Here is a 26,959-nt window from a genome sequence, read left to right as displayed (position 1 = left end):
TGATGATAGTTTTGTAAAATTGGATAGCACGCAGCTGGCACCAACCAACAATTAAATTCTAAATTTAAACAGCCTACTTCTTTTAATTAAATTCATTATCCCTGGCGAAGCTAAGGTTCCTAGCTGCAGCACCTTCCTCTAGTTGAAAACCACACCCCTCAGATTCTTCGGTCTTGATTTGAATACTGAAGGTGTCCGCAATGGCCACCTCTGCTCTGCAGGATGCTTTACAGCAGCCCGGATGAGAACACTAATCTGGCTCTCAAGGGCCTTTGTCATCATTTTCCTCTCCCTCCTGAAACTCTGTAGGGCCACCGGATGTCACAGAAATGCAACCCGGGCAAAATGGGTATCATATCTCGATTTGAAGAGTGTCCATGACTCTAAGCCCAGAGAGGATGTAATAAACATATTCTATTGCTTGGCCAGCATATTCAAGCCAGTTAGGAAAGCAGGACAGATGGCACAGGACCTAACACCCATAATGGCAGGGACTGCACTCTGGGGCATGCCCCTTAACTCTTCGCAGGTGCAGCCTGGTGGCGGACAGCTCAGGAAAACAAGTGGCCATAGCATCCTTCCTCTGGCTGTGAGATCACTTCACCTTTGTTTTTATGCATAGGACAGCTGCTTCCTAGGTTTGGGAGGGGCTCAGAGGACATGCCACATGTTGAGTCAGCGTTCCGAGGAGACCAGGCTTTAATGAGGATGTGTCTGGTGAAGAAAAACACCTTTAGTCTATTGATCTAAGACTTAGATAGGTGGAGAGAACCCACAGATTCAAGTTGCTTTCTAAAAAAAAGTGGTTTCTGAAGGAATCCTTTCCATGCTTACTAGTTAGAAAAGAGAGCTGTGATGACCTTGACACCCTAAAAATGTGTTGAGATCCATTGCATGGACAAGACTCCAATGAGGAAGAAAACGAAAACAAACAAAGAAACAAAAGCCTTTGAAACTAGAACAACGTTCGGTTTTTATCCTCTACGAACAAGAACTCCACCCCACTTTGGATTCAATTTATCCCCCTTCACATCTCACTAATGAGAGTTTAAAGATAAAAGTTGCTGTGAACCTGCTGAGTGGTTTTTGCAGGTGGGGGGCTGGAACCACCTGCCATTTATAGAAAGCAGCATGATTGCAGCGTCCCAAGAACGAAAGGCAAAACTCACGAAATAGGCCCTTAAATTCCTGTTACCCTTATTTCTCCCAGGAACGATGTCAATTGTTATATATACCAATATACAGCAGACACTGCACAGAGCGGTTGTTTGTTCAAAAAGGTGACTGTAATTGGCTCTGCCCTACATCTTTGATGATGCCTGCAGGTGTCTCTGGGGTGGCTTGGTTCTAATTCTCTTCACCTATATTCTGACCTGACCCACATATGCACATCCATTCAGCACTGCAGAACCTAGGGCAAAGCCAGCCACTTAGATGGTTGCTGTCTTCCCTAATTTCATTCTTAGGCCCAGTCTGTCTACAAACAAACCCGATGAACAAGGAGCAGACAACAAGGACAGTCAGAAAGTGCTGACATCTCTTGGTTATTTGCTATTTTCTAAACACCGTGGATTTACACTTTAACTCATCAGACTCACAACAAATGTGTAAGATGATGAATATCACTGATTCCCAACCTGCAGATGAGGAAAGTGTGTATTAACTACCCCAAGGCCACATGGCTCGTAGGTGACCGAATTAGGATGGAGAGCAAAGCTGGGTGGCATGAGATCCCATGCTTTTGGTCGCCATTGTGATACTGTGCAGATGACCCCATAGTAAGCAAGCTCATTCGTGAGACATCTTTGCTGGTGGCCATCCCATTGTCTAGAGAGATGAATGGACCCTACTGAAGCTGTACTTCTGAGACTTTTCAGTCTGGGGCTCTTGGCCACTCATTTTCATGATCCATTCAGAAATATCTTTCATTTAGGTCCCCTATCAGGGAAGCAGGGGCCTTTGGTATCATAGATGGTCAAGTCCCCATCACATGCTTTCTGGATGTTGGTCTTCTCTTTGTCATTTTTCACTTGTTGGATACCAGAGATAAATTGTAAAATATTAGTATCTTATCCTCCTCTGTCTTTAATTGATTCATTTATTTAATCAATCACTATATTACAAGAGATTGAACCTAGGGCCGTGTGCATCACGTGTATGCTAAACATTGTGCTATTACCCCAACCCTCTCCTTACTTTTTGATGTTTGCATATATATAACATACACATATATGTATGTGTGTGTGTGTGTATGATACAGTGTGATTTGATTATTTTCCTCTCTTGTTATAACTATGCCCCTTAGAAGAATTAGAGGGTGATGTGATCAAACAAAATTGTCAAATAAGAATCCAGCATTCAAGTTATTAATTAATAGTACTCCTGAGTGTTCATTAAGTTTTTTGGCCACAAGTGAATTCAGGTGTTTTCCTAATTAGCCTAGAATCTTCTATAAAAAGTGCTCCATTGAGTAATTGTACCTATCAGATGGGGATTGTCTTGATTATTAACTGGTGAGGAGGGCCCAGCCCACTGTGTGTGGTACCAAACCTAGAGAGCTGGACTTGGTTATATAAGAAACTAGCAGGGCCTGTAAGCCAGAAAGCCATCCAGAAGGTAGCACTGTTACTTGATTCCTGACTATAAGTTTCCACCTGGAGTTCCTGCCCTGGCTTAATAATGAGTTGTGACCCGGAAGAGTAGAACCTAACCCCTTTCCTCCCCCAGTTCCTTTTGATCAGAGTGTTTCATCAGGAGGCGACTCAGATTCTCTGGAATTTCAGATGCGGGAGGAGAAACTGACCTGGCACAGCTAGTCGGTGCGAGGTGCAGCCCAAGCCTTATGGGAGTACAGACTCCTGGTGACTCACTTTCTCAAGGAAGCGCGCAAGAATTCACACCAGGGACAGCATTTGCTCTAGGGTAGGCAAGGTAAGGAGGAGAAGGGGGAACCACTATCTGGTCAGAACGGGGTGTAAAGATCATGATGCATGCTGAAGCAGATGTGTTCAGGGAAGTATTAAAATTCCAAGTAGAAGGAAAGTCAGGAGAAAGGAGAAAAGTAGGGGTGAAGGCAGAGGTGGGCTGAGCCCAGACAAATATTCTCATAGTTTCCTATAATAGCGGATGAGCCTAGAGAAGAGAAGTAGGACCACAGTCTCTTTGGGAATAAAGCAGATAGCGCCACGAGAGACGCATTAGAGTGGGCAAAAGCCCCCTCCCTGGCCTTCTCCACATGGGCTGAGCAAGGATGCTGCTAATGTTGCCATTTTGCTGTTGCCATTGAAAGTCACCAAGGGGTAGGACCCCCGAGAAGTCATTAGGAAGTTATGTCTGGTGTTAGGGGGCAAAGCATTTCAATCTCCTCATTGAGAAAGAATATATATACATATACATATATATATATATATATATACATAAGTACATATATATATATATGTGCATACATATGTGCTACGTTAGGATGAGCCTATTAAATTACTGTTTCTTGTGGTGTGTATTCACTTCAAATGAGCATCCCCAAAGAGCAGGGTAAATCCCCAATTGATAGAGAACCCAGAGAACTGATAGGACCTTTACTGGATGGAACAGGGCTGTCCCAGAAGCATGTTTCTCCGCCCTTTGGCCTTTTCCATTCGAACTCTCAGGGAAGTAATTGTGCTTCAGGTGCAAGTACGTGCTTGGAAATTGCCTACCAGTCATTACGTGGCATCCCAGGATGACCCAAGCACAACACAGCAATTTAGCTTGACTCCTTTTTCAATCTAGACAAAAATGATTTCTGAGTTAACTTTGTGGAGTAGAGGAAACAGGCTTTGTGGGATTTTGTGTTTTGTTCTACGCATACAGCTTTCCCATGCTGGTCAATACAGATGGCAAAATTGGGATGCTGCTACCAAGCTGCTGAAACAGTTTGCCTACCCAGATGGGCCCTGAGTTCACAGACAATCACATCTGGTCTGCTTCCCGGCAGTCATCTACAGATCTTATGCCTGGCTTCATGCAGACACGGAAGGGGAGACATGAGCCAATTAATAACACTTGACTCTATGTGTTGGCCATCTCAGGCTGATGACGACATATACTCTCAGGATGCTGTTTCTGGGACTCAGTTAACAGGAGGCTCCCTCCACTCAGCTCCAGTTTGTATATCTCAAAGTTTGGAACAAGATCCAGAACTTGGTTTGAAATTTCTGTGTTTCTATAATCTTTTGAATTCCTGATACGCTGAAGCCCCGAACATCACTAGAATGTTTGCTTGGGTGTCAAGGAGAAAAATTCTAATTAATTTAATTTTTAAATAAGATCAAATATAGGATAAAGGAGAGGCTCAAAGGACCAGGACTTACAGAGGTCACATGGCTGCATTATAGAGAAAACCCGCCGTCATCTCATGCCTCATTTAGTCCCACATTCCACCAGTTTCCCATGTCCTGAGTCCTCCACACAGAGCAGTAGAGGTGTTTAGAGCAAAGCTTTTGCTTCTCCCTGTGGATTGCAGTCTTATAGGTAACCAGGATGCTGCACTGGATGTCGGCCCTCATGCTGACTCTCCACGGGCCTCAGTGAAATGCCTTGTTTCACTCCATAGAGCCTGGCTAGAAATGCACAGGCGGATAAACCCAGCTGCTTGGCTCTAGCCTCTGACAGTGTTGCGCTACAAGCTTTTCTTGATGGGGAAGAACAAATTCACTCACATTCAGCGCTAAGACACATGAACTTTAGACTGTTAAAATCCCCAATTTAAAGCTAATAAAGGGCTTTGGAATGGTAAGATTTTTAAATAATTTTTGGTGCTTCCAATGAAGTACAAGGTCAGGGGATGCAGTCAGAAGAAGGAGCCAGAAGCCCTGGACCTGGAGTTATAGATGTTTCTGAGCAGCCATGTGGGTGCTGGGAATCTAACCTGGGTCTTCTGGAAGAATAGCCTGTGTTCTTAGTAACTAAGCCATCTCTCTAGGCTCTCTCTGACTTTTAACTTGATCTTATACCGAACTAAGGCACTAAATTTAGATGAACTATGAGATTCCTTAAAAATACTGGGCAATTTTACATTTATTTAATTGATAGTTGTATGTAAGTTTGCTAAGTGGAAACCTCCTCCATTATATATTGACTTTCTCTGCATCCTTATGTAAAATCAGCAGAGACACACAATGTCTATGTGCCCTCACATGCCTGGCCTTTGAAAACTGCTAGATGTACTTTCTTGGTTTAATGCCCACAACCCCTGATGGTGTCCCACTGCACTTTCCAGACTCCCTTGTGCAAATATTTACACTAGAACTTTTAAACATCCACAAACATTTATTTATCTCTCCCAGAGTGCTCAGAGTGTTCTTTGATGATAGCTATGGGCTCTCAGGTTGTCTCCGAGACCTAACTCTGCTCTCAGTCTCCTGGGCTAAGCACGGCTGTAGCAGATCATGTGATGGAGCCCTGCTAAAGACTGTTGCATTACACGGTGGTCTTAAATATGCTAAAAAAAAAAAGAGTCTTCCATTTTAATTCTTCTTCTACCTCAAGGGACACACTAGCAATGAAATTCTTAATTCTGGAACTTTCCACAGACTCTTGCTACCTTGATTCAGAGACCCTGGTGACACAAAAAGTTTTAAAAGAGAAATGGAAGCTCAAAGAAGTCATGGACAACTTCAGAGGTTAGAGATGTTTCTAAATAACTCAGGGAGATAGAAAGGTAGGAACGAAGGAAGGAGGAAGGGAGAGAAGGAGTGAGGGAGGAAGGGAGGGAAGGAAGGAAGAAGAAGAAGAGAGAGAGACAGAGAGAGACAGAGAGAGAGAGAGAGAGAGAGAGAGAGAGAGAGAGAGAGAGAGAGAGAGAGACCAAACTTACTTCATCCACATGTCCAACAGCACCAAAGATCCTTGCTATTTGTCCAGCGAGGTAGGGAAATCTCTCCCCAATCTCTTTCAGCATTGGTAGAAAATTGCTCAAAGCCAGTGGTTCATAGCCTGCTATCTCTATGAGGATGTTTAGGATGAAGTCATTGTGGGTTGAATCCTTCAAATGCCTGACGAGGAAAGGAACACATTTCTGAACCACCTGCAAGGGGAGAGGAGAGGAAGAAAGGAGAAAGAAAAGACAAAGAGAAGAGTTAGTCTACGCAGAATCACTTTCAAAAGAAAATTTTGTGTAACAATCTCATACGTAACATAGTCTGTAGTCATCTTAAAACATTCCTCCTGCCTCAGCTTCCTGAGAGCTGGGATTACAGGCATAAGGACGGCAACATATTAAGTATTAAACCAGAGAGACAACACATCCTGGGATTATTAATCTCACGGCAAATCTCCAGACTTTGGAATCTAAAATGGACAATAAACCACCTGCCCCTGAGTGCTTTTCTTTGAAGTCATGCTCTGCTATGGAAAGTGAAGCCCACAAAGTTCTCATGTCGCTGATGCCCAAGCCAAGCTTTGACGTGTTACAGGGATACTGCATCCCTCTTCCCCAACCACTGGAGCTGCAGCAGAAGGACGGCCAGTGAGGAAGAGACCTTTGTTGACTTTTACTAAAGCCTCTGGTTTAGGAGACTCCCACTTAGAAATGCTTCATAGTAGAGACAAAGAAGCAGGAAAGCTCCTCACTTGTTCCAAATCTCTAGTTCTACCAGAGAATGTCATCATAAGGTATAATCATTTTAAGCAAAATGATCTTCCCCTGTAGTGTGGAGCTCGGCGGGCAGGCCTGCTTTTCGTCCCGCCCGGCTCCCTCTTGGTTAGCTTTACCTGAAATAATTACATGGAAACTGTATTCTTTTAAACACTGCCTGGCTCATTAGTTTCAGCCTCTTACTCACAACTTGCTTTAACCCATTTCTAATAATCTGTGTAGCACCACGAAGTGGTGTCCTACCGGAAAGATTCTAGCGTACGTCCATCTTGGGCTGGAGCTTCATCGTGTCTGGCATCTCTCTGAGGAGAGGCACGGCAGTCTGACTAACTTAGGAGAGGCGTGGCATCTGACTGAGCCATCTACCTCACTTCCTTCTTCCTGTTCTGTCTACTCCACCCACCTAAGGGCTGGCCAATCAAATGGGCCAGGCAGTTTCTTTATTAGCCAATGGGAGTCCTCCATCATTCCCCACATTCCCATTGCTTTATGAAGACAAGAATTCAAAATTTCTCATTAAAAATGTGACTTTCTGTGAAATGAAGTCACTAGTACACACAGATATGGAAGGGGATGCATATATAGAATTTGAAAAGGAACAAACCAAGGGTAGTCTTGAGATAACTAAAATCATCCTACATATAGATTGAAACTTCATAGCCATTTAAGTACTTTGGGAAGAGAGAGCATGGCTAGCTCCTGGCAAGTCACACATCTGCAGTTCTATAAATGCTGCCTGTGCGCTGGGGGAGGGATTGCACATCCTTCAGGAGACGCCGTGAGAGGTCCCTGGCACATCCAGCAAAAATGTCAGCCAACTGCTTGGGTCAGGGCAACGTATCTGACCTGAGGCATTTGGAAATGAAAAAAATGCTCACACATTTCCTGGCCCTTGCAGAAAATTCCATTTTCTAGCCCTTGCTCTTGAGGTCCTGCTCCTGGAACAGAAGTCTCTGTGACACATGGTTCTTCACAGGCCAATTTATAGCTTTAGTATAAACCCCAGCCACTAGCCCAAGCCTCACATGGCTATGCTGTATCCGTCCGTTCTTCCATGAAGACAAAGACAAAAAGGAAAATAAAGAAATGGGGGAAGGACAGAAGGAGAAAAGAAGACAGAGAGAGAGAGAGAGCGAGAGAGCGAGAGAGCGAGCGAGCGAGCGAGAGAGAGAGAGAGAGAGAGAGAGAGAGAGAGAGAGAGAGAGAGAGAGAAGCAGGCAGGCAGACACCAGGCAAATGAATTCTCAACTCCATTAGGGGGACAGATGACTCCATAGAAGACCCAGAAAGTAGAGGCCTCTTGAGTACTATAAACAGCAGTGACGACTTTAAACATGAAACAAAAGTTGAGTATTTCACTGTGAATTCCTGTTATACGAAGTTTATTATGATGGTGAGAGAAAAGAAAGATGTTTCGAAGTTTGTCCCACACACTGCAAACAAAGTGATGCCCTGGCAGGAGGAATTTTATTTTCTACACGCAGGGCCCACCCACGTCTCCAGTGCCACCCTGTTGGGTTGACTTCATGTCTGAGAGCGGGTCCTATGTCTGCTGAGAGTCACAGAGACAGTGCAGATGGCAGGCAGAGAGGAAGCTGACGTGGCTCTCACCCTCTTGTCCCAGACCACTGGAATAATTCCCCAGTGGCCTCTTTTGTCCCTTCTGGTTAGTCTTTTCACTGCCTCCAGGGTACCTTTTCCTAAAACCCCAATCTGATGACAGCAAGCTTCTCCTAGGGACTTTCAAAGACTCCCTCAAGGCCCAAGGCCCGAAGTCCACACTGTGGCTTTGCAGGGTGATCACTTCAGGGTGTTTCTGCTTCCTTTTCCCCCGTGGCCAAGCTCCCTGGTACCAACTGCTTCAGCGGGTGACAGGAGGAAGCCTCTGCTTTGACATTTGACTTTCTCTGCTGCCCATTCTACAGACAGAGGACCCGGGACTAGGACACCAAGAGGATCCTGCACATTGTACGTCCGAATACGCAGCAGCACTCTGTAACCCTCCTACCTGATAAACGAGCCTTGTAACAACCTGCGAGGCTTGATTTTGACCTGCAGTCTGTGACCTGTGCAGAGGAAGCAGGGAAGAGATGACCTCACCCCCCTCTCTTTTCTTCCTGCCCTTGCTTCGTTCTGCCTGTGGCTATCTCCGGTTTATTTAAGCCACTTCTCAGGAATATGAGGTCACTTAACAGTGTCACAAGGACCCTTAAAAATTAAAATTTCTCCAGAAAATATGTTAATAATACGAATAGCTTGAAGCCCTCTTTCCATGAGGCTATCCCCCTCAGGAAAATCCCTCCCAGTTCTGACAGCTTGTCTCACAGCTAAACCCACTTACGTGCACTTTCTGGCTTTTGTTCCACTTTGCCCGCTAATAAATTGTCGACGACAATAGGAAAGGTGGAAAAAAGTAAGAATTTTTCCTCTTTTTTTTTTTTCCTGGCCCAAACTGTAAATAACCCCATTTCTCTTTCTCAATTCCCAAGTTATGATTTTCTGGCAAGATAAGCCAGCAAAGGACTCAGCAGGGCCATAGTCCCTCATACTCTTGGAGAAACTTGTGCTGACATGAGTTTGTCCCGAAGAAACATCAGAGGCAGGTCGAAGGTATCCAGAAAAATTTCAAGGCCCTAGTGCCCTGGGCTGTGCTTAGTGGGGGATGGGGTTAAAATAGAATTCAAGTTGGGGGGGGGGGCTTTGACGGAACTCTGCAAAGGAAACAGCCAGGGTAGAATCTCAGCCTTGGGGGTTCTTTGGTTCTTCTCTTTGTATCCCACATAGCAGTTCATAATGTCAGCCTCATTGCAGAGTTGAAATTCTATAGCTACCTCTCCCAAATCCCCAAAGCCAAGGCACCTTAAGAATACAGTCATGGGAAAATTAGGCCCTGCTTGGATGGTAGTAAATGACATTTCAGGACCTGTGTGTAAAATAAAAAGGGAAAGTGTGTGTGTGTGTGTGTGTGTCTCTGTGTGTGTGTGTGTGTGTGTGTGTGTGTGTGTGTGTGTGTGTGTGTTACCACTTAAATTCATCCCTGGGCAATATTTCTATTTTAGCTAACTTAATTAGCATCAAGACTTCATTAATTTCCATGAATCTACAGAAATGCTTGTCATTTTTTTGTTTATTACTTATTTACTGCACACCGAGATCCTGGCAAACAGGTTCTGCTGTGTAGGCTGCCCCTGGATAGACTATATATATCCCACCGCCCATGTTTTGTAAATGACTGCAAGTATTTATGCAAAGTGACCCCTGAGCATTGTGGGCCTGGCGACTGGCCTGGCCGATGATGTGTTAGGTGCTGTAAGATTTGGCAGGAGGAGAGGAATGTTCTCCTCTGTTGTGTGAAACCCAGGAAATGACTCTCCTTTCAGGAGCAGACCGCAAACGCAGCTCCTCTGGGCCTGAACACTGAGGAGGGAGAGTTCCACTTGACACTCTGTCACTCATCTCTCCATGCCTGGGGCCAGAAGCCCATGCCTGGGGCTAATAACATGTATGCATACACATTAATAAATTATGTTCTGTTTGCTAGCTAGACTGCTGGATGTCCCACGGCAGCCAGGAAAACACCGACTTTATTCTTATAAAGGCAACTCGGGAAACTGACCGCACAGACTTTTCCTATAAATGATTCCTGACATTCCCCTGGGGACGCTGACCATGAGTCACCAGCCAGGAACTGCTTTCCTCTCTGCGAAGAACAGTGTCCTGTAAAGAACGGTGCCCAATGTCAACGACGAAGGAGAGATGTGCCAGCCATCTGTATCTTAGAGCTTACAGATGTGTGGATGCTGAGACCTCATGGACCATCAGCTTTGTGTAGAGAAATTGTCTGCCTCTATATGGACTTGAATGAGAGTCTTCAAAGGGGCTGCTTTTACAGGGAGGGAAGGGTTAACAAGGGAAACACTTTATCTCCGAGCTATATAATGGTCTGAGAAATAGTTTTTCATGGGCCTATACTCACCGGACCTGAGAATCATGTTCTCACTGGTCACAAAGTGTAGGTGATCAGAACCTCAGCATTCAGCAAACAGGACAAGCCCAAGCAATCAATCAAACAGAAACCCAGGAAACCTCACAGGTGACTGCGCTGATTAGGGATATCGCTAATAAATGTTGTTTTTAGATACTCTTCTTCAATGAGAACACCAAAAGAAGCAGCTTGAGCCGGGAAGGATATGTTTTAGCTCGTGGTTTCAAGGCTTTCAGAATATCATGGCGTGGAGAGCATGACTTGTGGGGCTCGATCCCTGTTGGGGGTTCTCACATCATGGAAGACCATGAAGCAGATGGAGCCCCCCAAAGTCTGTCCTTAGCGGTCTATATCTGCCACATTCTGAAACAGCGCCGAGTTCCAGCGTAGGCGCATGTGGGGGACATCTTAGACCCGAACTATCATATCCTCCAGGTAACACATGACAAGCTTGAGCTGCAAAATTGCACCTTTCCATGTTCACCTGCTCATTTTGTCCGGAAGGAAATGGATCAGAACTGAGTTGAAATGCAGTTTGCATTTCTGGTTGCTGTTCTTTCCAGGCATCTCTGAAAACCCTCTCTCCAGGATCATGGCCCCGGGACACCGTCTAAGGAGCAGACATATGAAAGGAGGTGAAGTGGGCATTCTGTTTGTTCCTGTCTATGGCAGCGTCGTTTCTAAGGGAACCATAGAGAATAATGAAGGGGCAGGTAGAGGGGCCGCTTTCACAGGATGAGCAGGCGTGGGAGCAGCTGGGCTGGGCAGCTCTCTCTCACACCCTCTTCTAGCGGTTAAAATCTGGGGACAGTGAAGGCCACTCAGTCACTCTCAGTGCCTCCCAGGCCTGCTACTCTTCATTCTAGGGTCCACACTCAGATCCTGTGGCCTCATCTAGAGCTTGTTCCTCAATCAATTCACTTCTATCCCTTGCCGTCTTTCCCACATATTCTGCCGAATCCTCTGGAACTCCATCTGCTTCCATCATGGGCCTCCAGACTCATTTTTTTTTTCATATTTATTTAGTGTCAAAAGATTTCGTAGATGGAAGCATATCAGACTTACGTTACAGCTTGGCTTTATCAGTGAAGCTTTGGAACCAGACGAGTGTCGGTTCAGATCATCTGTATGTGGGAGAGCAGTTTGACTGTGACTTGGAGAGGGAGATCGGAGCTTGTGCCGATGAAGGCTGGAGGGGCTGATTGGGATGAAGCCCATGTAAAACGTCACCTTACCAAGCCGCTCCACATCACGGTGAATGATCAAAATTTTGCTTTTCCATCTATAAACTATAAAAATCCCCCTGTGTGGGATGAAATAAGGGAATGGCTGCATACCACCCAGCCAGTGGCTCTTGGTGTGTAAGTGAGCTCATCCACTCTTAGCACCCTTTGTCCACTGTGACCAGGAGTGAGGAAACCATCCTCCTCTGTACCCTTCTCCAAGGGAAAGCCTCTCAGGCCAAGAGAAGAAGGAGGTACAACTCAGACAGCCTGGCTTCAAAACTCTGGGCCTTTCTTGTGCTTCAGCAGCTGTGTGATATCAAGCAAGTTAACTCCCCCAGAGCATCTGTTTGGATCAAAGTAAGATGGAGGAACATTAACACATCATAGAGTAATTTATAGGATTAAGCGAGATACTCTATGTGAAAAGGACCATTTAAATGATGAAGCTGTCTGCAAACTAAGGGACTTGCTTTAACTCCTCCATGTACAAATAGCCATGAAAGCACTACTGTATACCAGGTGCTAAGCCAGCCCTGGGATCCTCTGTTGGTTGTGACCAACATTAAGCTGGCCTCGAACTCATAAAAATCTGCCTGCCTCTGCCTCCCGAGTGCTGGGATTAAAGGCATGTGCCACCACTGCCTTTAATCCCATGTTTAGTCTTTTAGTCACCCAAGTTTCCCTATCTTCTAAACACCTCCGCCCCAGCTCCATCCCTGGTAATCATGGCAATGACTTCCTATAGAGGATGCATATGCCCTTTCTTATGGTAGCCAGTGAGTATGCTACCTTATGTGGCAAAAAGAACCAGAGGTGATCAACTCTGCTGGTGTGATCTTGAGATGAGGATATTCTCTTGAATTATATGGGTGGTCTCAATGGAATTATATGGGTATACAGGAGACAGTGGACCGACCAATGTCTGAGAAGATATGGAGAGAAAAGGAGAGGCAAGAGTGATGTGGATCATGTGTCTGGAAACACAATCGGCCCTGGAAGCCAGAAAAGGCAAGGGAACAGCCTCATTCCTAGAGCCCATAGAGGGAATCAGCCGTGATGACCCACTTTGGACTTTGGCCTGAAAAACCCCAAGCCCATCTGTGTGGTTCGAAATCACTGAATTTATACTGTTTACCGAAAGCAGTGACAGTCACAAATAAAGCAGAGCTTTGGGTCCCTTGAATGGGCCTGCTATTAGGTGGCCCCCTGACCCCATAGCTGTGCTTTTCACCCATCGATGATAGTCCTGTTCCCCAGCCTTTCTGCCCTGCAGCTTTGCTGAAATTGACTTGTGCACTTGCGATCTGGACTACACAGCCCAAGGTTCCCGGGTATCTTGTTCGTACTTCCTCTCACGCCTTCCATCTCTGCATCCTTGCTGTGTTATTCATCCTTCTGTTCTCTTTGGATTTCCTGAGCTGGCAGTCCATACTCACACAGTCACTTCCTAACTTTTCCTTCTACATGCAGCCCGCAATAAGAATCTGCCTCCACTCACCACAGCTCCACACACATTGATTCTGTGGGGTCGCTGGTGAGTCCAGATTGCCAAATCCAGGCCCAGTTCCCTTCTCAAGTCCTTTACTCCTCTGGATCATGGCTCTCTTGAGTCGTGTTTTCCCCTTTAGAGACCATACCACCACTGTCCTGCTTTATTAAGGCTTCTACTTCCTTTGGTTTCTTATTCATTCGTTCAATAGTCTCTAATCTAACCACTTTGGTGTGTGCATATGTGCATGAGGGTTCATGTTCTTGTATGTTCGCATGCATGTGTGTGCTTAGACCAGAGGTCATCATCAGGTGTTGTTCTCTAGGAGTGGTTGGCGCTCTTTGTTGAGACAGGGTCACTCACTGGGACCTGGGGTTTGAGGATTGAACAAAGAAGACTGGCCAGTGAGCCCCAGGGCTTTTTGGTTTCTGCCTTCTCAGTACAGGTATTGCAAGCATGCACTGCTATACTTGGCTTTTCCTATAGATGCTGGGGATTGAACTCAGGTCCTCATGCTTATTCAACAAGCGCTTTACCTGCTAAGCTATCTCTTCAGTTCCTATTAAACCCCTACTCCTGCCCAGCATGAAGTCAGGGACTAATTGTGAATATGTCAACATGCCCTATGGTCTTTAAAGAGTTTAGAGTAGACTAGAAGAGAGAAACTAGCAATAATAACAATCAATAAGTTATAACAATAATAATAAATTATTTATAGTAATATCATACTGTTGTTAGTATTATCCCAAGGACAAAAGCGAAGCCACACACAGGCATCAGACAGTTCCCAGTCCTCTGCCAAGCCTCTGACCTTGTTCTTTAGTTTGTGATCTGATCCCTGTGGTAACAGCCTGATCTAATGAACAGAGATCTACGCGCCTACAACTGAGGAAAAGGCCAGCTTCCTGGTCTCTGTCCTGGGGCATCACATGAAGGCTGTACTTAGAGTTTAGTAACTACTAACCCTGCTCCTTTTCCTAGAGCCCTATTCATTGTCCCTCTGTTCCCCGCAGCACAGACTATGTATTTCTAAGGCTCTAGCCTGGATGCTGTTCCCATGAGAGTTCTTCACTGTACCATCTTCTCCCAAGGCAGAATCCATAACCCTCTGAGATCTCCATCAACCACCTTCCCCTCACAGCAGCTGATTTCTATCTGAGAAATGGAAAAAGAGAGGGATATAATTTCATTCTCATAATTTGGTCTTTTAGACCAAGCTCCATGTAAGTTTTTTGTTGTTGTTGCTGTTTATTTATTTTCTATCATGTTGCCTATAAGTTCCTTTCAGCACCGAAACCACTGTGGTTTGCTAATTACAAGTATCCAATATATCAGTGTGCTACTTGGATATAAAGAACGACAACTGATTTGCTATCCAGAGAGTGACCTTTGGTTCCCACGCTGGGCACGTTTACTCATGAGTCAACTCATGTGCAAATCTTTCTCTTGGCCCTGCTTGTGAGAATATAGATTCTGAGAACTGTGTGCACACATGAGATTGCACTGAAGTTGCCCTGCAATGGCTGTAGATTCATGCTGGTTGCTTTTTATCAGTGTAACTGTGATGGCCAATTGTGTGTCCATTTGATTGGACCGCAAGGTGCCCAGATGCTTGGTAAACATTTCAGGGTGTCTTTGAATATATTTTTAGGTGAGAATAATATTTGAATGGGTAGAATGGGTGAAGGAGATTTCCCTTTCGCTACGGACATGCACCAGTCACCCTGCTGAAGACTTAAACCAAAGGAAGAGGGGAGGGAAGAGAGAATTCACACATCCTATGTGATCTCTTGTGCTAGAGTACTGGTATTTGCCAACTTAGACCATCTGTCCTCCAGTTTCAAGCATTTTTTTGTTTATTTATTTATTATGTATACAATATTCTGTCTGTGTGTATGCCTGCAGGCCAGAAGAGGGCACTAGACCCCATTACAGATGGTTGTGAGCCACCATGTGGTTGCTGGGAATTGAACTCAGGACCTTTAGAAGAGCAGGCAATGCTCTTAACCTCTGAGCCATCTCTCCAGCCCCCAGTTTCAAGCATTTTTAAAATACAAATTAGAACTGTGCCCCTGGCTTTTCTGAGTCCCTAGGACGGATGACAATCCTCATGGCAGTGTGAACCAACATCACCCCCCCACACACACACACCTCTTGTACACACATATTAAAAACAGACAGATGCTTTTGCTTATATATGTATGTGCAAGGAAACCCTAAGCACATTAATACTGCTCAGATTATCCAAAAGTCTCTCTGGCTGTGTGGGCTATCACACAGTGCGGAGCATACACCGAGTTTATCAAGCAGACGCAATGCACATTCTACCTCCACATCTCTCTTCTTTGCTGCTGCGTGCAAAAGCCGGAGTAGATGATACTGTTCTGTCTGCTCCAATTGAGACATCAAGGCCAGGAGTTCTGCCAGGTGTCTGTTGATCGGTTGAGGCTGCTTTTCATACACAGCAGGTAACACCCTCAACAGCATGACATTTCCTATTGAGGGAACAAGAAAGGCAACAGCGACCTTATCAACCTCAGAGTCATAGAAATGACATCCTTGTCAATGTAACAATCTGGGCACTTAAGCAGTAGGGTCAACAGCCAAATGTTCTATTAAAATTAACAGAGTGGCTTCTCTGTGAAACTTAGTCACTAAAGCACAATTCCGATTGATTTCACAAGGGAGTATTTTACGATATGACCGGCATTATTAGCTAAGGAAATTTTTTTCCCTGAGTAATGCTTCATGGGGATTAGAGGCACACTTGACAGCAACCAGACCACACCCCAAGGAGACAGTTCCGATAAAAAATTCCTGATGAGAAGTAACACTTGGATGCTATTGAAATGAAAAGTGAGCCGTGTTAGGAGCATGAACCTAAGTGAAGCTGAACCCCCCAAAAAATGCAGAAAGGAATGCGTTCGCATTCCTGAGGGCTGGGAGGCCTGGTTCAGACAATGAACATATGGAAACTATGCCTGATTTTTTTTTTACGAAGAGTTTAAAAGGTAGCAATGCAAATTTAAACCCTCAATTTCTGCACTATTTCAAGGGGAATTTGCACTCAGCCTGTCTGTCACACGTGATTTGCCTCAAAGGCGTGTGTGACAACCAGATTCAAAATGGCAAAACCCGAAGAAAAAAAATATTTCATGAGCTGTAGGGGCTTCACCGCAATGACACGCGGGAAACAGCTGCTTATCACTTTCTGTTATGGAGTCCCCTCTCAAAATGCTGTCAAGCACTTATTTAAGTGTCTCGGAGGATTTGGTTTCTAGAAGAACATTTTCTTGGTTCTATTTATAATTTGTGTTGCAGCATTAGTGCTGGGGTTGAACCTTATGCATGCCAGGCAAGCATTCTCCAAACGGCCACACTCACCCCAACCCAGTTTGTGGTTTACTTATGTTAGCTTTATTCCCAGAAAATATACACAGAAAGAATCAAACAAGCAGAAACTACACACATACAAATCTTCAGTAACTGGTGGGGATATGCTAACACACAAAAGTCATTTCATTATGAACGTTAAGGAAAGAGAGCTTGGGTTTCTACAATATCCGTATTTATGTTCAGTCAGAATGGACAAAAATGTACTTGCATTGGGAACTGATTTTTCATAGAAGTAGTTTCAAACATATCTTAGCAACGTGTCTACAGAACAAAAGATTCTGGAAATGCTTTTAAGTTTTAAAAGAATTTGTAAGGGCCAGGCTTGATGGTGCCTGTCTTCAGTACTTGGGAGACTGAGACAGGGGGATGACCACAAGTTTGAGCCCATTCTGGCCTATAAAATGAGTCCGAGACAAGCTTGGGCTATACAGCAGGACCTCATCTCAAACTGAAACTAAAAGCTAAAGCATAAAGAAGTTTTTCCCGGGATAGAGAGATGGCTCAGCATCTAAGAGCACTGGCTGCCCTTTCAGAGAACTGGGGTTTGAATCCCAGCACCCGCATGGTAGCTCACAACCACCCATAACTCCAGTCACAGAAGACCCGACACCCTCTTCTGGCTTCCACGGGCATCTGGCACGCGATTGCAGACAAAACATCTGTATACATTAAATAATAAAATAATGTTTTAAAAATAAATTGTCCCCATCACTATTTTGACACCAAACAATTTATTTTTTATTTCTGTTTATTAATATTTATATAGCTTCTCCTTAAATGCAGGAAATTCTAATTCAATAAGTACTTGATGGACAACCCCTTAGGTCATAGAACTTAGCTGTGGATGCACACTGGTCAGCTGGTGGGAAAATTTAGAATCTGGGACAGAAACTGTTGCATGACTTTTTAGCACTGGCTCCAACAAAGGTTCTGGGTTCTTTGGAGGGGAAATCCCTAAATTAGTCATTTTCACTGACTTCAGTTTCAATAAAATAAACACAAAAGTAAGTGCAAAATAATTTATTTTCTTTTTAGTTAGGAACTGATAAAGAAACCTGGATGTAGAAATCCTGTAAAAATTTTTACTCGGAGGTTTATATATTCTTTTTAATACTAAGTATTTCCAGCCCTCGGGTAGGCATAAATAATGAAAGGAGCAATGGTGTGCCCGTCACCCAGCTTCACCAAACTTTACCTTGTGCCACAGTGCTTCCTGACCACTTGCTTTTCCTCCTTGGAGGCAACCATCACCCTGAAGTTAGTACTTTTCATTGTTGGAATGTTTTTATAGCTCATTTACATGTGTGCCTCCACCAGCGTCTTACAGCTGTCTGCCTGCTTTATAATTTTACATGAATTGGTTCATTATCTACAGAATCCAGGGCAAGCCATTTTGCTCTGTTCAACATTATGCTGGGTTTCATTTAAATTGACCTTGTATCTTGATTCTTCCTACTGGCTCTTCTCCCCAGGGGCACTGATTTAACTTCTCTGTGGCTGAAAGACATCATTTTCTCCAGAAATCATCAGGAAAAGGCCTGAAATTACTCAGATTTGCTATCTTCCATTTTCCAAAGCCTGGCATGTTGATCACAGTGCTGAAGCTGAAGGCAAGGCTGCAATGGTCCTTGAAGGCTCTCCAGAACCATTTCTTTGGTTGTTCTATCTTCTAGAGCAGTAGTTTTCTGCCATTCTAATGCTGAGACCCTTTAATACAGTTCCTCATGTTGCCAGGTGGGGAAAACTATACTGAAGGCTGGGAGAAAGAAGGCGAAGTCAGGAAGAAGCCATGTAGCCCCACCAGAGACAAATGCCGAAACTATACCTGGTAAACCACAGCCTCGTGGCAATACACAGATGAATGGAAATGGGTTAATTTAAAATATGAGTTAGCCAAGAACTATGCTTAAACTATTGGCCAAACAGTATTGCAAATAATAAGGTTTCTGTATGATTATTTTGGGGCTGAGCAGCGGAAAACAAACTAGCAACCTCCTATAACACACACCCACAAAATTAACTTTCATTGTTACTTTATAATTCTAATTTTGCTACCGTTACGAATCATAATGTAAATATCTGTGTTTTCTGATTGTCTTAGGTAACTTCTGTGAAAGGATCGTTTGACCCTCCAAAGGGTCAAACATGTACTTGGAGGTTGGAGCACACAACCTTCAAGAGTTGATTCTGTCCCTCCACCTCGTGCTCCAAGGACCGAACCCAAGCCATCAGACTAGCGTAGCAGGAGGTTTTACCCAATGGCCCATCTCACTTGCAATCCTCTCTGACTTTTAGGAACCCCTTGGTTACAGAGCCAACCTAAATAACCTAGGGTTGTTTCCTTATTTTTTTCTGTAGTGACTTTCATTCCATCTGGAATGCAGTGATATAGCGCATGTTCACAGGTTACAAGGACTGGAACACGAACAGCTTCTGGGGTCCATTTTTGTGCCTGGTCCAGGCTTGTAAGAGCTTACACTCCCATCAGCTTCGTGAGGGCATCTGCTGCCCACATCCTTGCTATGCTGGGCCTTCACGGCTCTCCTTGCCTTTTGCGAATTTGATGGAGTGTGAGATTACATCTCAGGTTTTGTTTCCAGTCTCGTTTTCTTGATTGCTTGTGACACACATACACACAGTTTTGCAGCAGGTCACTTCCTGTCCTGCCATTTGGCCATTCACAGTTTTTGTTTCTACTAAGACATTTATCTGTCTTTTAAATTCATTTCCTTAACCTTTGCCTAAATTGCCATTTTACCCATTCCTGCCTGATCTTTATAAAGAATTTGGGGCTGGAGAGATGGCTCAGTGCTTAAGAGCATTGCCTGCTCTTCCAAAGGTCCTGAGTTCAGTTCCTGGCAACCACATGGTGGCTCACAACCATTCGTAATGAGGTCTGGTGCCCTCTTCTGGCCTGTAGACATACAGAGAGAATATTGTATACATAATAAATAAATATTTTTTTTAAAAAAAGAATTATGGGAATCACTAATAGTTCTTTAAAATAGCTTTTTCCCTCAACAGCCTTTTGAGTGTGTACATTCCTGTGGATGTATATTTCTGTAGGTACATGTTTGTATGTAGACACCTTGGAAGTCAACGTCTGATATAATTACAATCATCCAATACATTTTTTTAAAAAAAGATTCACCTATTTTTATGTCTTTATGTGAGTCAACATAAATTTATGTGTATCACATGTACTTGAGGAGGTCAAAGGACATAGGGTCTCCTGGAACTGGAACAGATGGTTGTAAGCTGACTGCTGTGGGTCCTCGGAACTGAAGCCTGGTCCTTTGACAGGTAAGGTAAGCATTTTTATCCAGCTGTTCCACACCGATTTTGGAGCCAGGGTCTCTCATTGGCCTTAACTTGCCCAGTAGGCTTTAGCTGTCAGACAGGAAGTCCCAGGCACCCTCTCCCTGGCACTGGCTTAGGACTCTGCCTGCATCACCACACCAGGCTTTTAGATGTAGATTCTGGAAAACCAATTCATGTCTACCTCCTTAAGAGAGAAGCTCTTTACTGAATGAGCTTTCTACATTGCCCTTTAAACAATATTTTATTGTCTCATATTGCCATTTCTTTCTCGTAGGCCTTAAGGATGGTTTCAAACATAACTTGTTTTTAGCTGCTACTTCAAATAAGTGAAGCTCTCAAGCAGGGACTTAATGCCTTTTGACTTTTTGTTGATTGTTATTGATGATGTACTATTCCCTCAGATGTCTAGATATGTTTAGCTGTGAATTCACTTTTACGGTGGTGGTTGGTATATGCATGTGCATTCCAGATGTAAGAGGGCAAGCCTCTTCTTACAAACTCTTAGGGGTCTTGTGGTCCTCAGTCAGGGAAAGCCATGCAAGGGGCAGAAATAGGAGTTTACCCATGGAAATCCAAAAGGTGGTCGTCTGAGAGGCCTGACTTGAGGGTCCCCTCACCCTCATGGTTGGTTGGTTTGGATGGCTGTTATTGATAACCACCCCCACCATGGGACTGGGGAGTGATATCAGCTCAGGAGCTGACCCTCCAGGTTTTTCTCCTTCTAGATCTTTGGCCACTGCACATTGTTGCTTTTATTTAGAGTCATCTGAATACTTTAAGTTTTAAATCATTATTCTTATGACATCAACGCGTATCTAGGTATTTAGCACAGGTAGAACTTCCAGTTCTCCCCCCCCCCTCACACACACACACACACACACACACACACACACACACACACCAGTCGTTCCTAATTTAAATTTAAAACAGGATCTTTGCCTTTGAGTTTTATTGGACACTTCCACCCAATGCTAGATTATATATATATATATATATTATGTATATATATAAAATAGAACACCCAAGCTCGTGAAGCCAGCTCCCAGTTACCCATTTTTTTAGAGGTTTACTTAGTTGTACTGTGTTTGTTAGTTGCAACTCCAGAGGAGTAAAGACAAGGGAGCCAGGACGGATTTGACGCCTAGAGTCACAGAAGTTCTTCATGTGTCAGGTTATCGTGAAGTCACAGAATCATTTCCAATACCTCGGACTTGAGAAAGTGTCCAAAAGGAAAGTGAAAAGAGTTTTCTCTAACTTAAGGGGTGAGGGAACAATCAAAGCTCACACAAAGTGCCAAAATGAACATTTGCCTCGCACCTCTGGGTTCCCCACCCCCCACAGTGCTACCAATTCAGGTTACAGCAGCTAAACTTCATGGGGACCAGCGAAGTCCTGCTTCCCTCCCCCCTCCCCTAATTAATCTGCCTTCAGTGTGGACCTTTGTGGTTTAACATTGTGCAATCTCTTCTTCGGCTCCCTTGCCCTCCCACCCAACCCCCTCCCCCAAATCCAGGGGAACTCCCTCGCGCTGTGCCACCAGCATTACTCATGCATCCCGGTTCAGGCTTTGGAGCCTTTATTAAGGGCTTTCTCTCCAGCCTCTCTCTATCTCTCCGGGGCTCAAATTCGGCTCACTGAAGAGCCTGGCTTCTTCCCCTAAGGCAGCTGCATAGCGAACTCCATCTCTCCCGCAATGCATCTCCCTGCTATTCTGCTTTGTGCTTTCTGGTCTGCAGTGTTGGCTGAGACCTCTGACGATTATGAGCTCATGTACGTGAATCTGGACAACGAAATAGACAACGGACTTCATCCCACCGAGGACCGTAAGTTCATTTAAACTTTCTCAGCTCACCCCAACTACACAACCCACATTTGGGGCAGCGGGTGTGTGTGTGTGTGTGTGTGTGTGTGTGTGTGTGTGTGTAAAGTGACATACATATACTTAGTAGCCAATGAAACAAGTTAAAATCATACTTTGTTTTGTAAAAGTGAGGACTACCTGAGAGAAGCCAGAGGTTTTAAATTATTTTTGCAACATATATATTGAATTAGAGCGTATGAAATCACTGTTCTTTAACTGTTTTTAGCTACATGAATGGCAATTCCCCAGAGTTAGGTTAAACTTTTCCCGTTTAAAAAAAAAAAAAAAAAAAAAAAAGGTTGCTGTGTCCTGTGTCATTTTTGAGTTAACACGCTCGCTCGGTGTTTTCAGAAGGAGGAGGTTTGCTGGGGACAGGCTGAAACTTGGGGTGACTGAGGGTGCAACCCACCGGCTGGGGCAGGCTGGTAACGTTGTGTGTGTCCCGCGCTCTAGCCACGCCATGCGATTGCCGCCAAGAGCACTCGGAGTGGGACAAGCTGTTCATCATGCTGGAGAACTCGCAGATGCGGGAGGGCATGCTGCTGCAGGCTACCGACGACGTCCTCCGAGGCGAGCTGCAGCGGCTGCGGGCGGATCTGGGCCGGCTGGCAGGCGGCATGGCGAGGCCATGTGCTGCCGGGGGCCCTGCGGACGCCAGGCTGGCGCGGGCCCTGGAGCCGCTGCTGCAGGAGAGCCGCGATGCGAGCCGCAGGCTGGCACGCCTGGAGGATGCGGAGGCGCGGCGGCCCCAAGCGGCAGTGCCTGGCCTGGGCGCAGTGCTGGAGGAACTGCAGCGGACGCGTGCCGACCTGAGCGCGGTGCAGAGCTGGGTCGCCCGCCGCTGGCTGCCAGCAGGTAAGTGCCGGGCACGGAACCCACCATCGGCTTTGTCCCTAGAGTCCGCGACACTTAATCACATCAGGCACGCCTTAGTGAGGACCCTCAAACTCAGAGCCCTGGAAATTTTCGTATGCACGCTCACAGAGCTCAGACACACCACACAAGACAAACACATTGCCTCTGAAAAGTGTTTCTCAACCCGAGGAAGCAAAAGAAAGCGTGGATTTAACCGTCAATCTGGAAGTAGACGTCAGAGGTCCCTGTTACAGGATCCGACCAGATATTAGAGAAGCTCCACTGGCAGGTGTTTAACTACGGCCCTACTTGCTGCCCCGAGTCCCTCCGTTAGGGATTTCCACGTCTTCTAATTTTACCCTGTCGCTCTCTTTAGGCGAGCTCTGATTTCCCACACTATTTCAGGGCCAGGGCTTACTTCAGCGACTTTCCCAGCCTCTCTATACCGACTCCTCCCCCTCTGCTTCCTCTGAGCAGACTAGAGCCTAATTGGATCTCCTGCAGAGTCAGCAGAATTCCGCCAGGGTTTCCTCAGCCCATTCAGTTGCACAGTGAAGGTCAAGGGGTGTGGGCTTTGAAATAAATCCTGTAAAGTCAGGAACAGGAATCAGGGGTGTAGATGACCTCCGTCTAGACCCCAGGGCCACACAAGAACTTGGCTGTACAGATTGTGCAACTTGTCAAAGCCCACACTCCATAAAATCCCCAATTGTGTAGGGCCCCCAACGGCACACTTCTAAAGTTAAGAAAACAGAACCTTGGAGCCCAGGAACACGCTCCTAAAGTCAAATTTCTGAGGAGGCAGCGATATATTGTGGCTTATTCTAGAAATTAGTGTCTTAGGTAGAAAAATATCCCTTGGGCTTCTCATGAGTCTCAGAAACAATGTCAACCTATCCCGTATTTCCAAGGAAACGAAGCTTATTGAACGAGGTAGGAGGAAGGACAATCCAGGACAAGGTCCATTCCTCTGCAGAACCTTCCCAAATATTTGAGGACTGTTTGTCAGTATGGAGGCTTACGGTCTTAAACCCAAGTAGGTCTTCGGAGAAAAAGCATAAAGTCAAATCTGAAGTAAACTTTGAATGTGGTAATTCTTCGACAACTTTAAACACATGGCTGTTTTGCAAATTGGGTAAAGTCATGTACATACAATGTATCCCCCACACACACACCCCAGAAAGAATTCCTCTAATTTGTATCCTCACCTATGCCAGAGGAGGGATGTATACACTTCCCAATTCTAAACTGTTGATGTCTGTTATACCCAATAACACTTTCACACAGGGGCTTTGATTTGCCCTCCCTTGCTGTCCTGCCAACTTGGCTCTCAGAGGGTTCCTAATCATGCTGTGGTCTGCCTCCTAAGAACCTGGTTTTCATTTCACTTGGTCTTTGATAATATAATTACAAAGTCTTATTAGCTAAAAGCCATTTCATGAGAGAGTTTCTGACATTTCAAAGGGGTCCCAGGAGACTCAATCACTGTTTCATAAAAAGAATTCCACAAAATCTGCCTACATATTACTCTGCAGCATGAACCCAAGTAGCTGCCGCAGCCTACAGGGATTCTGGGTCTCCCAGACATAGTCATGGGTAGCCGTGGAATGCAATCCTCACTTCCTGACCTTATTTAAACAGGAAGGCAGATAATTAGATTGTAGCGGGTGCCTTCTTGAACAGTACTTTACTTAAACTTACAGAGGCCAGGGGATTTCAAATGTACACAAATGGTTATCTTTGGTTTCCACAACCATTATTTGATTTCATTGTTGAAGCTAGAGCAATAATTCCACCTTGAAAATGCTTCATTTAAAATTCTTTTTTATGGATGCTTAGAATGTTCATCTGATGCTATTAATTGGGGGCATTGCTATTGTTTATTGCTCTTCTACAATTTTCCTACATTTCAAAAGTTTCTTTGACTATTACTAAAAGATATGGTCTATGTTAGCTTGGTGTTTCCTGGACAGAGCCAGAATTTGCTGCACTTTACAGAACATTGAATGCCCATATGTTCTGTTGATTCAGCAGTTAGTCTTAAGTGCTTGAGGGGTTGACTAGCCATCTCACACCATGTCCTTTGGGTAATTACAGCATGAAAATCCAGCCTACTGTAGTGTTTTCAGATATAACATGAAGCAGAACCCACCTGGTCAAGGCTTCAGCCTTTCCCAGGTCCTCACATCTACATCTTAGCTGCCGATATGGCCTTGAGATCAGCGGAGGTGAGAGCAGGTGTGTCCTCATCCTGTGGCAAAATGTCCCTGTCTTCTGGATGGTCTCAGCAGAAACAATCTGTAACCAAATCTTTTGGAAGAATCCCTCCTTTTAAACGGTTTTCTATAGTGGTGTAACTAAGTTTTAATGCAAATCCTTGCCCCGCCTGGATTTGAGTACTTATGTACTTTAATTTACAGACTTGGAGAAGACAGCCCCACCCTGCACACTTTAAATATAGACAACACTAAAGCCTGGTGATATTATAGCCTTCATAAAAGGCTGGATCATACCCACTAGCAGTTAATTACTCGGAATCCAGGGCTTCTAGTAACAGACAATAGAATGTGTTGGCCTCTGTAAACAGATTAGCCAAACTAAAGCCTGAGTTTACGAATGTATCAGCTCTAGAAACATAGGTAAGTTACTTCTTGCCTCAGTTGTATCCCTATGAAGTGGGAATAGAGGGACTTTAAGAGCAAGTAGGAGGATGCATTAAGACGATGAAGAAATTGATTAGAACACCGTCTGAGACACAACGAGCACTTGATAAACATTCGTCATCCTTGTATGCTGTGCTTCTGGTCAAGGGCACTCTGCAAGTCGGCCCTGGTGATGTGCACCAATGAATTCAGTCCCTCGGAGGTGGAGACAGGAGAAGCAGAAGTTCGAAATTATTGCTAGCTATCTGCCCACGTTAAGGTCAGCTTAGGCTACTTAAAGCCTTATTTGAAAAGGTCAGTAATAATAGTAGTAAAAGAACAGAGCAGTTTTCTGTAAACTCTGCAAAGCTACCAATATCCAAGATCATATGGTACATGAAAATGTATTCCCTGGTGACATTGCTATTCTAAAAGACATGCTAATAACAACTGCCTAGAATGAGCTATGTCTTTTAAGTTTCATAGGTTTATTGTTTTAGGATCACAGCAAAAATAAGAAGGAAATGGGGTGGATTTTAAATCCTCGCAGAGAATAAAATCTTCTGAAGCCAACTCATTGTGATTTGACATTTTAATAAAAGCCAGTAAAACTGAGAATCGGATTGGAAGGGAATGGTTATTCACCATGGTTTTTGGTATTTGTGGGTTGAGTTGGCGCTTCCTTTCTGTTTGCAAACTCTTTTATTGGGTTATTTCTTTGAATAAGCCAAGTAACTCTTCCTCACTTTTATCCTCCTTGCTCTGTAGAGATCAAACTAGAGGTCCCGCAAGTCATAACACACTAATGTATATAGTTTTATAGTATAGCTAACATGCTTACGTTAGCATAACCAAATACCAAATAACCGAATGAATCAGAACTTTTTTTCTCGTGTTCTTTCTTGCTACTCCAGGTTGTGAAACAGCAATTTTATTCCCAATGCGGTCCAAGAAGATTTTTGGAAGCGTGCATCCTGTGAGACCAATGAAGCTTGAATCTTTTAGCGCTTGCATTTGGGTTAAAGCCACGGATGTATTAAACAAAACCATCCTGTTTTCTTATGGCACAAAGTGGAACCCCTACGAGATCCAGCTGTACCTCAGCTCCCAGTCCCTAGTGTTTGTGGTGGGTGGAAAAGAGAATAAGCTGGCTGCAGACGCTGTGGTTTCCCTGGGGACGTGGACCCACCTCTGTGGCACCTGGAGTTCAGAGCAGGGGAGCATGTCCTTATGGGTAAACGGGGAGCTCGTGGCCACCACTGAGGAGATGGCCACGAGTCACCCTGTCCCCGAGGGTGGAATCCTACAGATTGGCCAGGAAAAGAATGGCTGCTGTGTAGGTGGGGGCTTTGATGAAACATTAGCATTTTCTGGAAGAATCACAGGCTTCAATATCTGGGATCGCGTTCTCAGTGAGGAGGAGATACGGGAGAGTGGAGGAGCCGAGTCTTGCCACATCAGGGGAAACGTCGTCGGGTGGGGGGTTACCGAAATCCAGCCACACGGAGGAGCTCAGTATGTTTCCTAAGTGTTGTGAAACTCTACTTGAA

The 26,959-nt window shown here is 44.7% G+C and overlaps 2 protein-coding genes across 6 annotated transcripts in view; one reads left to right on the top strand and one right to left on the bottom strand.

Moving 5' to 3' along the window:
- The window catches only part of Veph1 (ventricular zone expressed PH domain containing 1), a 192,238-nt gene that overhangs the window by 121,000 nt on the left and 44,279 nt on the right, over positions 1-26,959 (bottom strand). For 3 of the 5 annotated variants that reach the window (XM_038347916.1, XM_038347918.1, XM_038347915.1), the window contains 3 exons: positions 15,663-15,829; positions 11,104-11,229; positions 5,855-6,064 (listed from right to left, as the gene is read on the bottom strand). In XM_038347916.1, the coding sequence (XP_038203844.1) occupies positions 5,855-6,064; positions 11,104-11,229; positions 15,663-15,829 (503 nt within the window). Of the gene's footprint in view, positions 1-5,854; positions 6,065-11,103; positions 11,230-15,662; positions 15,830-26,959 lie in introns of those variants that run through there. The other 2 variants (XM_038347917.1, XM_038347920.1) reach the window with 2 other exon arrangements.
- Ptx3 (pentraxin 3) lies at positions 21,745-26,937 on the top strand. Its single transcript, XM_038347923.1, has 3 exons — positions 21,745-21,874; positions 22,366-22,767; positions 26,324-26,937. Exons 1-3 carry the CDS (start codon positions 21,745-21,747, stop codon positions 26,935-26,937), a joined length of 1,146 nt encoding a protein of 381 aa, XP_038203851.1.

The sequence above is a fragment of the Arvicola amphibius genome, chromosome 11 (assembly GCF_903992535.2).
Source record: "Arvicola amphibius chromosome 11, mArvAmp1.2, whole genome shotgun sequence".
NCBI classification, from domain to species: domain Eukaryota; kingdom Metazoa; phylum Chordata; class Mammalia; order Rodentia; family Cricetidae; genus Arvicola; species Arvicola amphibius.
This window is presented reverse-complemented; position numbering and strand designations above follow the sequence as displayed.